At 49.5% G+C, this 14505-nt stretch overlaps 1 protein-coding gene across 1 annotated transcript in view; it reads left to right on the top strand.

The window, feature by feature from the left end:
• Positions 1-14100, top strand: part of LOC146175399 (ribonuclease Oy-like) — a 32847-nt gene extending 18747 nt beyond the window's left edge. Inside the window, exons 7-9 of the mRNA XM_084581746.1 lie at positions 9537-9585; positions 9663-9734; positions 13546-14100. Coding sequence (XP_084437872.1) covers positions 9537-9585; positions 9663-9734; positions 13546-13773 — 349 coding nt within the window. The 3' untranslated portion in view covers positions 13774-14100. The remainder of the gene's footprint in view (positions 1-9536; positions 9586-9662; positions 9735-13545) is intronic.
• Positions 14101-14505: the final 405 nt, after the last annotated feature.

The following is a 14505-nucleotide window of genomic DNA, read 5'->3' as shown; positions in this document are numbered from 1 at the left end:
CAGGGTGCCCTTGTGACCTCGTATCGGTTATAGGTCCACAAGGCCCGTTGACCTAACATGCCTCTCGTGCGAGTGGCCTTCGCTCTGAGGAATCTCTCATGTGGCGTCAAATAATCTGCTCCCGCACTCAGTCGAACGCCAAGGCACTTGGTCACGTTGGTTTGCGGCACTGCGTTGCCCTGGAGATCCCACACTCGATCTGGTTGATGGTTGTGAGGCCCCCGCACCATAGCCACACACTTGGTTGAGCTAAAGCGCATACCATGCCATTTCATTTCCACCCCGCATAAGTCCAGCAACCGCTGCAACTCCTCGGGGAATCTTGCCAACAGTGCGAAATCGTCGGCGTATGCTAAAGATGGGATCAGGTGAACTACCTGCGCTGCTTCCTCGGTGTGCTCCAAGGTGTAGCCACATCCCGACTCTGCCGGCCTCCGTGTCACCCCACTCACAACAGCATGAACAGCAGTGGGGAGAGCGGGCATCCGTGCCGCAGACCTTGATGCATTCCCGTGGGCGCCGTCACCATATTGCTTCACTCCACCTCTGCTGATGGAGCTGCATAAATGGCCGGGAGGAGTTCGACATCTTGTGCCACCAGCCCCATTTCCTGCAGCATGATCCACAGGAGGTCCCATTTTACACAGTTATACGCCTTTGCTATGTCCAGAAATTTCACATAGAGAGGTAAACTGTACCTCATAGCCATTTCTATACAGTCTGTAAGGACAAGTAGATTGTTCTCTATCCGGCGACCGGTGCGGAAACCCATTTGCAGCTCGCCCAGGACTCCTTGTTTCTCAGCCTACCTCTGGAGCCTGGTCTTGATGACCTGCATTGCCACCCTGTACAGTACTGGGGTGACAGTGATGGATCTGTAGTTAGCCAGATTCCTCCTGTCCCCCGCACCCTTGTACAGCAGCTTCACCTTCACGATCTTCCAGTCATCTAGAATGTCTGCTTCTGTCAGCACCAGTGCCAGCAGCTCCCACAGGCGAGCCTGGATCAGAGGTCCCAAAGCCCTCACCATGCTCATGGACACCCCGTCACATCCTTGAGCTGTTCCCGCATCTACCTTCTTCATGGCTCACTCATTCTCCTTATCACTTGGGGCTTGACGGAGCCCAGCCTCTTCTGTGTCTGCCAATGTGCCCTTGAACACAAGACCCTGGTCGTTCTCAGTGGGAGCTGTCATGCCCTGTGCCTGTAGGGGGATCTGCAGCCATTCCTCTAACAAAAAATGCAGTCGTCACCGTGCAGTTCCTCTGCATCTGGGGCTCTCCGCAGTGTCAGCTGGGTAGTGTTCTTTCGGCCCCTTTGGACATGCTGCCAGAACCGTTGAGGAGCCTGCTGACCAGCTACTTTCAACATGCGCATGAACTGTGCATTGATCCTGCGTATCTTCTGCTGGACCAGTTGCGCAGCTTCTTGCTTCAAGTCCCGATATGACTCCCACGCCTGTGCCACATCTTTCATCTCCCCATTCTTGATGATTTGCCTGTGGCGCCTGCATGCCTCCCGTCTGCGTCTAATAGATGCTGCCACTTCTGCATCCCACCATGGCTTTGCAATGTGCTTTCGTTTCTAACCTGGGTCCTTTCTGAGCATCCCGATACACTCTTCTACGAATTCAGTGTAAGAGCTCATCAGATGTCTCCAGGTCGTCCGCCAGCTCCGGCAGTTCTTGATCACTGGGCCGTCTTGTGCTGCTCTGTTGCATGGTCCTTCGCCTCTTGCCCCGGCCAAAGACCAACCGCAACCGATTGTGGTCACTGACAAGGTTCCCTGTGCCATCCTCCTCAATGATCATCATTTCTAATTTGGCATACAGGCCCTCTGTCATGAGACAGTAGTCTATACACGACTTCCGGTCCCGTACTGCACATGTCACCGTCCCCTCACACTTCTGTGAGAGGTTCACTATGATAAGGTGACCCTGTCGTGCCAGCTTTTGCAAGAGCCGCCCACTTGCATCCGTGCGACCATCCAGGTCATCCAGGTGAGCATTAAAGTCACCCAACATAAGCACCTCGTGGTTTTGAGCGAAGAATTCCACATCTGCAGCCAAGCAACTACACATTTCAGTGTTCTTTGCTGTTTGGTCACCAGTCCACAGATACACAATCGCTAGTGCCACAGGTTGTCCCAAAATCTGTCCTGTCATCCACATGTGTTCGCTCCTCTCTGGGAAGAAGAAACCCCTCCGCATGACCCACGACTTGTGTGGGAGGGCTGCAACCGAGCCAGGCACGAAAGACAAGGAGGAGGAATTGGGTGTTTGTGGGGCGTGACTCAACAATCGGTGCGAGTGCGGCCACACTGTAGTGAACACATGTGGTTATTATTATTATCCACCTGTGTTCGCTACAGTGTGGCCGCACTCGCACCCATTGTTGAGCCACGCCCCACAAACACCCAATTCCTCCTCGTATTTCGTGCCTGGCTCGGTTGCAGCCCTCCGACACAAATCGTGGGTCATGCGGGGGGTTTCTTCTTCCCAGAGGTGCGTCTCTACCACTGCAAATGCTGCTATATCCAGTTGGCGCATTTGTTCCTGGAGCTCTTCCCACTTCTGCTCCTTGCGACCCCCCTGCATGTTCAGGAAGCACATGGTCACTGGGCATTGATGGGTCCCGCACGACCCCTTGCTTGCGTCTTGCGACTCGCAGTGTTGCCGGCGACGACCTCTGTGGCGCCCTTGCCTGTGGAACGTTCTGAAAACCCAACATCTGCATGATTGCCTGACCCAGAGCTTCCATGATTGGTGCTGCTGGGTTCAGTTTCATCCATCTTTTGCGGGAGCGCAGTCCGAAGAAAGCACACAATCGTCGCCCTAAGCGTTGCCCCAACTCTTCGGCCCCCTTGGCTCCATAGCTGAGGTCATGGAGTCGCCCATGAAGCAGCCTTGTGGGGTTAATAAACTCGCACTTGGATCGCAGTTCTGAGCAGGCCTGCCGGACTCCTTCATTCCAGGCTCTGCAAGCACTCCGTTTGCGATCCTGTTCACCTGGCCCCTCTGGCACTCTGACTGCGCCGACTGCGCCGGTTGCCAGATCAGCAAGCTTTTCCGAAGAAACGAAAATGCTAGTTTTAAAAATATCTGCAGCTCCGATGCAGCTGAAACTTTGAGGTTTAGTTTCTTGGCACATCAGAAATAAGATGCTAATAAATAAGATGTCAATGAACTACTTGTACTCTGCTCTAATGAAAGCTCTTCGTTTCCGCGATTCCTCGACGCCTCATCGGTCAACCCTCGGCTCCGGCCCTGTTCATCCGGCATCGCGACAACTGATTGGCAGCGTGGTGGAATCGAACCTGGCTGACTGATGGAGAAGAGCACACCGAGATCACGGAGACTGGCAGTTGCGGACTGGTGAGTGCTGGCATTGCTTTTGAGTTCCCAGGCTAATAAGATAGAGGTGTAATCTTATTTCTTTGGAGGTCAGCCGCAGAAGCGTAAATTAAAGTACCTCTGGGTGGAGGCCAGTGCATTGCCACACTGCTGTCATGGATTTGAAAAAACCTGCTCAAATCTCAACTCGTGAGTCTGGGGGAGGAGCTATAGGCATCAAGGTTGGCCCTGAAATGACAAAGCATGAGATCATTGAGGCAATAGAAAGTTCGGATGCTGAGAGAGGGCAAGTAGAAGAGACATGGATGGAGATTCAGAGAGCCCAGGCGGAAGAGAAAAAGCAATTAGAGCTTGAAGTAGAGAAACTCCGCCTGCAAGTTGAGCTCAGAAAGACGAACGTTGTCCAAGGAGTAGAGGCAGCGGTCCGACAAGATCTGTATGAACTATCAAAGCTACTGCAGCCATTCAAGGTTGGGCAGGGCATAGGCCTCTATCTTGTGAACTTCGAAAGAACGTGCGAAAAGGCAGTTTGGTCTCAGCTCTTGGCCGCGGCGTTTGTTAAGCTTACTGCCTTGCGAGGCAGCGGATGTAATTGCTCGACCCTCTGCGGAGGACTCTCACATCTACGATAAAGTTAAGGAGAGCCTTCTCAAGAGATTTCATCTGTCGTCGGACGCTTTCAGACAGAGATTTCGGAGAATTACAAAGAGGCAAGGTGCTAGCTATGCAGAGTTTGCCTATGAGTTAAAGGCAAACCTGACGAAATGGATGGCAGGCGCCAAGGCCAATAATGAGTACCTCAAAGCTTTGGAAATCATTGCCATCGAGCAATTTCTTTGTAAAGTTCCAGAGGCGACGAAAATTTGGATTTAGGACAAGGCGACTGTCAGCTCGGTTCAGGCAGCGGCAGAACCTGCGGACGAATACGTCTCGCCGAGGGGTGCGAGAGGAGTTTTCTCCCAATATGCCGACTGATAAGGGAGAGCTTGACAGGGCCAGGACTGGGAAAGCGCCAGTGGAGTTCGGAATCTAAGCAGCTGAGAAATGGTACAATGGACGCTACGAAAAAACTTAGTAGTGCTGAAAAGTCAGAATGTGAGCCTGGAAAAAAAGAGGGCACATGCCCGGTCACCGAAGATTTTTGAAGCGCGCAAACCGCCAATCTGCTATAACTGCCAAGAATCTGGGCATATTGCAGCGAGATGTCGGAAACCGAAAGTTACGTTCGCATACACTTGCGATTCGGCGACGAATGAGGAACTACTCAGTCCTTATTTGTTTGATTTGACTGTCAACGGAAAAAAATCCGAGTGCTCAGGGACAGTGGGGCAACAATCGACCTTGTACATCCGGATTACGTGGAAGAAAAGCAGTACAGCGAAATATGCGCGTGGATAAAGCTGATTCTGGAGGAATGTAGTGTTTGCCTTCCAGTAGCGGAAGTCGTGATCACTGGGCCTTTCGGTGAAGTTCGTACTGAGGCTGCAGTTTCAAACAAGTTGCCACCGCAGTACCCTTACTTGTTTTCTAACCGAACGTACCAGCTTCTGAGAGCTCAAGGTAAAAGCTTGACAGGGGGAGTCGTTCAGGCGCTCACAAGAGCTAAGGGGCGTTCCCTTGCTGCCAAGCTAGAGATGAAAGAAGCTGACTCACGACCGGAGGGTGGAGATGACGCGCGTGCACAGTCTCCGACCTTGCAGAGGAGCGGTGAACAAGAGAGCAGTCAGGGGGTGTCATACAGGCAGTTCAATGAAATGGAAAACAAGCAGGCCCCATCGCACTCCGATGAGATAGAAACGGAAGCTAGTTCAGACAACACAAGACAATCGGAAAGTGAGGAAAGTGATTGTAAGGGGTTGTTTGTGCTTCCGTCGTTAGTGTCGCTCGATCGAATTCTCGGAAGGTGACCAGAGAAACGCTCATTAAGGAGCAGACAGAAGATGGAAGTCTCAAAGTTGTGTTGGACACAGCCAACATTGAGGCACAGACTAGGGGGAGAAGTTACTACGACCGAAATGCAAAGTTGCAGTCGTATCAAGTCCTTGTCCTGCGCCCATTGCGAGAGAATAAGCTCCAAGTTCAATGGGCCGTTCCGAGATACGAACGACGCCATCGAGCGGAAACGAAAGTGCCGAGGTGTCATGATCTATCACCTCATGAAACGATATGAGGGCGAGATTCAGGCAGTCAACATGGCTTTTAACGTCAGTGAGGAATTAATCACGGAAATTCCTCAGTTGGGCAGTCCTAGAGAAAGTATTGAGGCTGATGAGAGAGTAGCAACGCCGGCTGAGGGCCTGGCTGAAGCGCAGTGTGCTGACTTGCACAGCGTCATCTCCGAGCACGACTGCCTATTCTCTGAAAAACCGAGGCGGACAGCGCTCGTTACTTATGATATTGAGCAGGCCACCGCGGGTCAGGTTGCGGCAGAATGGCTCCGCACCAGCAGGAGATACTAAAGGAGGAGGTAAAACGCTACTCAGAACTTGCAGCTCCCTTTACAGACGCCCAAGAAAAAAACGCGCCAGAGAGAGTACGTTGGAGCGAAGAAATGCACAGTGCGTTTCAGGCGCTCAAGGCAGCCCTGTCTTGCTCCTCTGTACTGCGTGCACCGAGATATGACATACCCTTTGTCGTTCAATGTGACGCAAGTAACCTTGAATTGGGAGTGGTTCTCTGTCAGGTGGATGAGAACGGAAATGAATATACCGTGCTATTCGCCAGCAGAAAGCTAACAGCAAGAGGAGAGGCCTATAGCGCATGCGAAAAAGAGTGTGCTTGCCTGGTTTGAGCATCCCAAAAACTAGCTTGCTATCTCTACGGAACCCCGATCGTCTTTGTGACAGACCACTGCCCACTAACACGGCTTTCGCAAATGGCAGGGAAAAATTTCCGACTATTGAGATGTAGCCTTGCGCTTCAAGATTTCAGCTTTAGCGTGCGGTACAAAAGGGAAAGACAAAAGCTAACGTCGATGGATATTAATCCTTTTACCGCTTCCGTGAACGAGGAAGGCACAAATGTATCCTTTACTGTTATACTAAGTATTTAGGTTAGGTATTGTTGCACTGATTGTTTCTAAGCAGTTTTCAAAAGTGAGTGAGTTTGTAGTTCTTTTTGTGAACAGAAGAGAGGGAGTGAGACAGAAAACGGATGACAGTAGTGTGGCAGCTGGGCCCGCAAGTATGATACTGGGCAGAGAGTTTTGTTTATCATACATTAGCCTGGGATATCGAGAGCTTTTGCTGGCGCTTGCTTGGTTTGTGGCGCCAGTCTTTTCGATTTAGGAGTGGCCCAACCACCGTACGAAGAAGCTGATCTCTAACGTCGAGCAGCGGAAACTCCTCGCTGTCCGAGATCTTCTCGTCGGCGGAGGAGCTGTTGGGTCCGAGCTAATTAATTGCTCAGAAGGCGTCGGTGTGTCTGCGTTCGCTCCACGGGCATCTCAGCAAGCTTCGTCTGCAGATGTCCACCCGGTCAGCGCGCACGCCTCCACAACCGCTGCCCTAACCCATGGCCTTTCTGAAGCACCGATTTGGTCGCTTTGTGAAGAAACGGCCTGACTTCCCAAGAAGAGCCTGGCCTGTTAATGACCTACAGAGGAACGGCGGCGGAGCAAGAAACCGTCGTCGGAGCCGCGCGGTGTCGGGTTGCGGTACTCGACGATGGACAAAAGCGGAGGGAGAAGCCGTCGTCGGCTTCGCGCGAGGTCTGGCCTGCTGGCTGAAGTGTTTGCCGCTGAGGGGGAAACCCCAGGGCGCCGGACCGAACGGACAAAAACAGAGGCAACTTGACTCTCAGCGGTGAGGAGAGAACGACGAGGGGTCGCTTGTGAACTGGCGACGTGTGTGTTAAAGTGTAGTGGCACACGTGCAAGAATGTGCGGGGCGGGGCTCGGTGATGCAGTGCGCAAACTGTCACCTCGTCCTTCTGAAATCTCCAAAGATGTAAATAAACTACTATTTGTACTCTGCGCCGCGATTCCTCGACGCCTCACCGGTCAACCCTCGGCTCCGGCCGGCCCTGTTCGTCCGGCGTCGCGACAATGCAATAAACAGTTTATGTTCCAAAATTGGTGTCATGACCCCTTTAACATATTCGGCAACGTTGTGTTAAAGAAGTGTTCCTTGGAATTCAAGATCGCGTCGGGGGACTTTTTCGAAAATGAGAAGTAGGCCTTCCACGGTTTAGGCGTGTTTCGAGTTTTAGCTAGACAAAAAAGTCGTTTTTATTTGTTAGAAATTCGGGAGAGCGTTCTAATAAACCATGAGGCTCTAGTATTGCTCCTAATACGCCTCAGTGGAATGAACATTTTGCTAAGTTCAGCAACCTTGGCCGCAAACAAGTCTCAGTTTTGCTGTACAGAACGCAGCTCAAAATATTTCAAATATACATGTGTCCCAGTATTGACAAATATTCATATTAATAGCGTGGAAATCAGCTGTAGTCCCGAATCTGCTCGGCTTTTTACAGGTCAGCGCGGAAATGAAATTTTTAGTTGGAACGTATCAAACAGGCCACCTAAGGCGCAGAGCCAAATCAAGAAACAGACAGTGTCTCGCATACCCTCGTTATTGCACACCCTATAGCTACGCGCTGAATAGACCAAGAAAGGGTCACCTCGCCACATTGGGAGTTAAAGGCCCACTGTCTACCCTCCGGTCGAAAATATTTTCTTCCCCGGTGACTATGAGACTTCGCCCCTGGAACGCAAGGCCGCAAAATGTTTTTGAAAAGAGTAACTAATAACGCAGTTACAGCCACCGCAATCACCCGATTCTATCCTGCCTCTCTCCTTCCGTTCCCTCGCAAAGGTTTTTCACTCTCCTGCCCGAGGTCGTCTAGCCTCCGCAATACAAATTCCCCTTCCTCCTCCGCGTTTGGCGGGAGGTGGGGCGTGGCTCTCCGCGAGCGCGAAAAAAAAAAAGCGGTCGAGGGAGCGCGCGTCGCTGGATTCAGTCTGGCCGTGGCGAGGGAAAAGCGCGCTGCGAGCGGTAGACACCCATCCTTCTCCCGTCAGTCAGCGAGAGGGACCAATGGACGTCGTTCCCGGTACGTACGTCATTATCGGGGCCCGTCGGGCCAGCGCAGGAAGCGGTGAAGCTGGCTTCTCAAAGGAGAGCATGAGGGAGCTTTGAATTGTATTTTCGATGCTTTGCGGCGCGCGTGTCGCTGTAGAATTTTGCACAGACTATCTCGGGTACCTGATCGAAACACTGGGCTACTTTTCTTAAAAGGGCCTTCCCTGGACAGTGGCCCTTTAAAAGGGCCTTCCCTGGACAGTGGCCCTTTAAGGAATGCGCGGACACACTTTCTCAGAAGAAGGGTTCGTTAATTTGTACACCAATTCGCGTCGCACTTCTCGCCGGACACCGTAAGGGGAAGGTGATTGTAAAAAAAGAGAGCAAGAGGTGTCGTAGTTCCGGATCCATTTCGACCACTTGGGGATCTTTAGCGTCCACTGACACCGCTGGGCACGGCTTGAGTCTCCGTCGAAACCGAAACGCGTTCACCGTGGCCGGGTTCCAACTCGGCGCGGCAGCTCCCCTACGAAGTCTTCTTTCTTTACTCCTTACGGCGCCGTCCAAGCATCTACCGAGAAGAGAGAGAGTAAAACCAAAGGTTGAACCGCTGTCATAATCCGCTTCCGTAGCGTCCAAGGTGCGTCTGAGCAGCTCCGCTCAGTACTATCTGTGCATGCGCAACTGACGCCTCCAAAAAGCGAGTTTCGTAGCGGATCGCAATGCGGAAAGCAATTCTAAGCGTTCACCTATTGTCTCCAAAACTTGGGCACGCTTCAGGGACAGCTCGGACGTTTTATACAATTTAGATTCGCGGTAGAGCACCCGGCACGTGTCCGATATCGTTCTCGGCAAAGCTGGTTGCCAATCAAGGAAGACGAGATTAAGGCAATATTTATGAACATCCACATAGCCTGGATACGTGGCTACGTGTCAGAGGAAGTATTTTGAGGTCGAAGATGAAAAACGCTTCTCGGTACAAGCTGTGAACCTTCCAGAATATACTATTGCGAATCATATTTAACACTTGGTGAAGTTTTCTCTACTTTACAAGTAATCAGGGGGAAGAACAGGAAAAAAAAAACGAAGGGTAGCAGCCACAAAAGAAGCCCTTCTAAATTTCTCCGTGAGGAATATAATTACGGCGTTTGTGCGTGTTTCAGATACCTTCGAAGAGGCGCTATATTGCCTACCTCTGAAAGAACATACACGGTACGCCGACTCAGAATATTCCAGTATTAATAAAGGAAAATATGCACAGCACCTGAATAAATCTTTTTTTCTTTCAGCTACAACAAATCAAGGACGCCCTCCATCGCGATATCAAAGAAGCGGCCAATTTTGTGTGTCGCAACAGTCAGGTAAGACCTCTAGGGCTCTTTTGCAACCCCACATGCGAAATCCCTGAACTGTGTTTCGCTGGTTGGCTCAAACGTTGGAAGTAAAGCAACTGCTGAGGCAGGCACCTGCTGTAGGCAATAGAACCTCAAATATGTAGTGGTCCGTCGGGATTGTTCACGATCGCCGCCTATGCTGTGTTCCTTCGTCCGGTTTCGGTTTCTGCTCTATGCATTGTGACTGTACTTGTGTCTTCGTCTATAGATAGTGACCTCATCTGTGGCGTAGACTGTGTTCTATAAATATCAGGCACGTCGTCAATAAACGGGCTTCTCAACATGGGCAGCTGACACGCGAGTTCCGTCTCTCCTTCTTAATGGACACCTCGGCCGAGACGCAACAGACCTGACTCAGCACGGTTTCCAACATGACCAAGCGAACCATTCATTAAGGCGAGTTGGAAAGCATTCGAAATCACATTTGCTGGCGCTTATTAGGACACAACGAACAGAAAGAACACATGCGAACAGGACAGGCGATAGTCTTCAATTGTCGTTTAATGGAAACGCGTGGAGCATAAGTCTTCTCTAAACGCTGGCAATCATACATGCGCAGTGGGGAGGTCCAGCTTAAAGTGCGATCTCTCTTTTTTTAAATAGATTCACAGACGAAGTGCTGACGCAGTTTGGTCCTTCTTTATCTATACGCAGTGCTTCGAAACTATCGAGTTATGTTTGCGTTTTCAATGTTGCCAGTACGCTTGTATTCTGAAAGGCCGGCGTGCAGGTTTGGGTCGCCAGGGTATCTTTTAATAAAACACGGTTTGCACTGATCAGCGAGATTCACCATAGCTGATATGGATCCCGCTTCCACGCGATGCTCGCTCAGCCTTGTATTTAAGCATCCACCTGATTATCCAAATATAACATACCACAAGTGAATGGGATTTCACAAACGACACTGACTTTACATGGAACGAACTGCGTTTGGTGGTTTGTAGTACAAATTGGCTGCCTTGCCGGCCAACGTATTGTTGCGCGGATGAACACTGACAAAGTAAAATGCATCTTTAGATATGAATTGACGACTACCTTGTAGTAATGAACCAGCAGAAGTTAGTCAAAAGGGAAGATATGGTGGGAATGTGCTTGATATGTTCAATTCCAATAGGTTCAACCTTAACAATTGAAATGCCAGGGGATGATAGGCTGCAGTTTCTTATTATATGCATAAAATTCGAAAGGGAACCTGTTTGCTGGTTGTATCAGCAGAAAACTGAACAAAATATTCAGCTATCAATCGATGCTTTGTAAAGTTGTAAAGAGAGCTATCAACATGAATGCCATCCGCGCTGCCCTTAATAAATCTTGCCAGCATTGCATCCCTGAAGGCGTGCTGTCGCAAAAACCTTCGCCTAGATAACGCTGGATTTCCGTAACATATGTGGCTGAAAAGCTTCTTTCGCCTGCACCGCTTTGCTTTTGAAGCGCACGTCACTACCGCTCGAGGCATGCAGCTAACGCTCATAGGTGACGCTTCAGAGCGCGAGCACCTGAAGATTTCTCGCGTATGTTCAAACTCTGAGCCAAAGTGTTCAAAATCTGGTAATAAAAGCAAAAGCTACGTGCTGTATATGGCCGCGTAACTATACCAGGCATCTAAAGGGCCACCATTAACCTCACCTAACGGGTCCTCCACAACTAAATTTCAATCTCGCCACGACCTATAGAGCCATATTGCTGTCAGAGAGACGGATTTCCTCCAACCGATGTTATAAACGGAGCCTTGCCCTAAAAAAGTTATACTGAACGGCAGTCCTCTAGCACATGGTGGTGCGGTCATCCAACTGAGAGGACTAAAGACCATCATGATGGAGAGGAAACAGGAGTAACGGGAAGAGCTCATGTCTCTTCTTAGAGGTCAAATATGACGCTATCTCAAGCTAATCTCAAGCGGCTGCCCAGCGCACCCCAGCGTTATTAATGCGAAAGCGATCCGTCGCTATGTTCACAGATTTCTGTCCGCAGGCCGCGTCCACAGGCCACGTCCGCAGGCCACGTCCGCAGGCCGCGTCCGCAGGCCACGTCCGCAGACCGCGTCAGCAAACTCGTGTCTGCAGCAGTTGTGAGTAATTGAGGAGTGGTAGAGGCTACTGATTAGGGTCTATCGTAATGTTGTGTCAATCGTAAGTGGGTGACGTAATGTTGTGTCCGCAAACATAATTAGGCCAACAAGTTAGGCAATTACAGGCAAAAATGCAAAAGCTGTTCGCAGCAGTTGTGAGTAATTGAGAAGTGGTGGAGGTTAATCATCATCATCATCATCAGCCTGATTATACCCACTGCAGGGCGAAGGCCTCTCCAATATTTCTCCACTTAACCCGGTTCTGTGCTAGCTGCATCCACTTGACCCCTGCGAACTTCTTAATCTCATCCGCCCACCTAACTTTCTGCCGCCCCCTGCTACGCTTTCCTTCCCTTGGAATCCAGTTTGTTACCCTCAGCGACCATCGGTTATCCTCTCTTCGCACTACATGTCCTGCCCATGTCCATTTCTTCTTCTTAATTTCTACTAGAATGTCGGTAACTTGAGTTATTTCTCTGACCAACTCTGCACGCTTTATATCTCTTAATGTTACCCCTACCATTTTTCGTTCCATAGCCCTCTGGGTTGTCCTCAACTTAAGTAGGACTCTCTTGGTTAGCCTCCACGTTTCAGCCCCATAGGAGGTTAATGAGTGGTGCTAATCGGTAGAGGGTGACGCAATGCTTGCCCAAAAAAAATTAGGCAAATAAGTTAATTAGGTAATTATTACAGGCAAAACAAGCAAAACCGTCACCGCAGCAGTTTTGTAATTGAGAAGTGTTAGAGGTTAATGAGTGGTGTCAATCGATAGAGCATGACGTAATGTTGCGTCCGAAAAATAATTAAGCCAATGTGTTAATTAGGTAATTAATTGGAGGCAAAACATGTAAAAGTAAAGGCAAAAATGGGCCCAATAGCCAATGCCTTAGCGCCACATTTGTATTTATCAAATACTAAAATGGTTAATTAAATCAGTCAATTAGGGTGACGTCAAGGACGTAACGTCACGCAAACGGAAGTAGAGCCTAAAAAGGGCATAGGAAGGGATTGGCGCGCAATTCGAAAGTAACAAAGACTAAAATGGGTAAACGAGAAGTGAACTGAACAACTAGAAGCAAACCAGAAGCAAACAACAGCAGCATCCGCGCTTTCGCATTACTGCAATGCAGATTCTGCAGTGCTCTTTAATTTTTTTAAAGTCTTCCCTTTTAATGTGCCCATGCAAGAAAGGAATGCGGTCCATGTTCCAATATTAGATCGGCTGGCGAATGACTTTCACGTATTTCCACAGTAGACAACCAAGTGTAGGCTGCTGGCCGACGTTTTGACGTGTCGCATACGTTGCAAAAGTATGTGAAAAAGAGACTGGGAGACTCATTCACTGAAAAAGTGTAACCTAAGTAAATGCTAGCGAATAGGATAAACCTGTACACGCGCACACTATCACGTACAGTACGTTTACAACACAATTCAAGGCTATTTAATTGTAGCAATTCGCCTATTACATCATTAGGCAGCTCCGCGCCAGGACCGGCCTTTGCAACGACTCTGAGACCTCGAAGCCACGTCGTCTGCGCCACTGGCTTCAATAGTTCGATTCTGCTAATAAAAACACGTTTGAAAATGTGGTTATATAATATGGCGAGAATCCGACTTCATTGAGAAATTAAGAGAACCTCTGCACACATAGTTCCATACGTGATATGCAGAACATAGCAGGATTAATGCGCACGTCTTCTCTTGTCGCAGAAATATTCAGCGCCTCTCCTGGCTGAGATTCGGCTCTGCCTGAACCGAGAGCTCCAGTACATCAACTGCCAAGTCAAGCACTCCGCCTGCGATGAAGGAGACGTCTACTACTTGGCTCCCAACGCCTCCTTAGGCAAGGGTGGTTCCATATCGCTGACGCCCCCGTTCACGTGGCTTCTGCACTGCAGCTGGCTGTTTGCCGTCAGCGTCATATACCGATCCCACTGAGCCAAATGTTTGATTAGTAGCACGTAATCAAGAACCAAGCGATAACAGGGACGCAATAATGAATATTATCAAGTGATTTTGTAGCGAAAGCTACACTGCGCTAGTCAGCAGCGCATTTTGCCGTGTGTCAGTTTGGTCGCAAGTGCGCATGCGCGAAACCACAGCTACATTACGAGTGACGTGCGGCGCCCCAACAAAGAGAAGAACGTCATGACAAGCGGAAAAGTCAAGATGCAGAGCGTATTAATAATAATAATAATAATAATAATAATAATAATAATAATAATAATAATAATAATAATAATAATAATAATTGCAATAACAATAAATTGGTTCACAGGAAAGGAAAGGCGCAGTATCTGTCACATTTTCTCTGTGGACACTTGCTCCCTATATGCTGACGATGTCACGTTGTAGGTAACAAAGGGTTCGGACGCTCACATAGAGGAAACTCTTCAAGAAGCAGTGAATGCAGTCCAGTCATATGCCAGCCAGATTGGGCTGAAATGCTCACAACCTAAGTCTGAACTACTAGCAGTCAGAAGGAAAACGCAAAACAAAGGAGACATAAAAGTCTGCCTGCACGGACTACCCATACCCACAGTCGATACTATTAGAGTACTCGGGCTCTACATCCAGAGCAATAGGAAGAGCAATGTCACTATCAACCGGCTGGAAATGACTGTGCAACAAATCACTATACTAATACACAGTAACAGCAAGAAAGAGAGG

This window comes from Amblyomma maculatum, chromosome 10 (assembly GCF_055883805.1).
Source record: "Amblyomma maculatum isolate TAMU_Amacu chromosome 10, ASM5588380v1, whole genome shotgun sequence".
Taxonomy (NCBI): domain Eukaryota; kingdom Metazoa; phylum Arthropoda; class Arachnida; order Ixodida; family Ixodidae; genus Amblyomma; species Amblyomma maculatum.
Note: the sequence above shows the minus strand (reverse complement) of the source record. Positions and strands in the feature narration are given on the sequence as shown.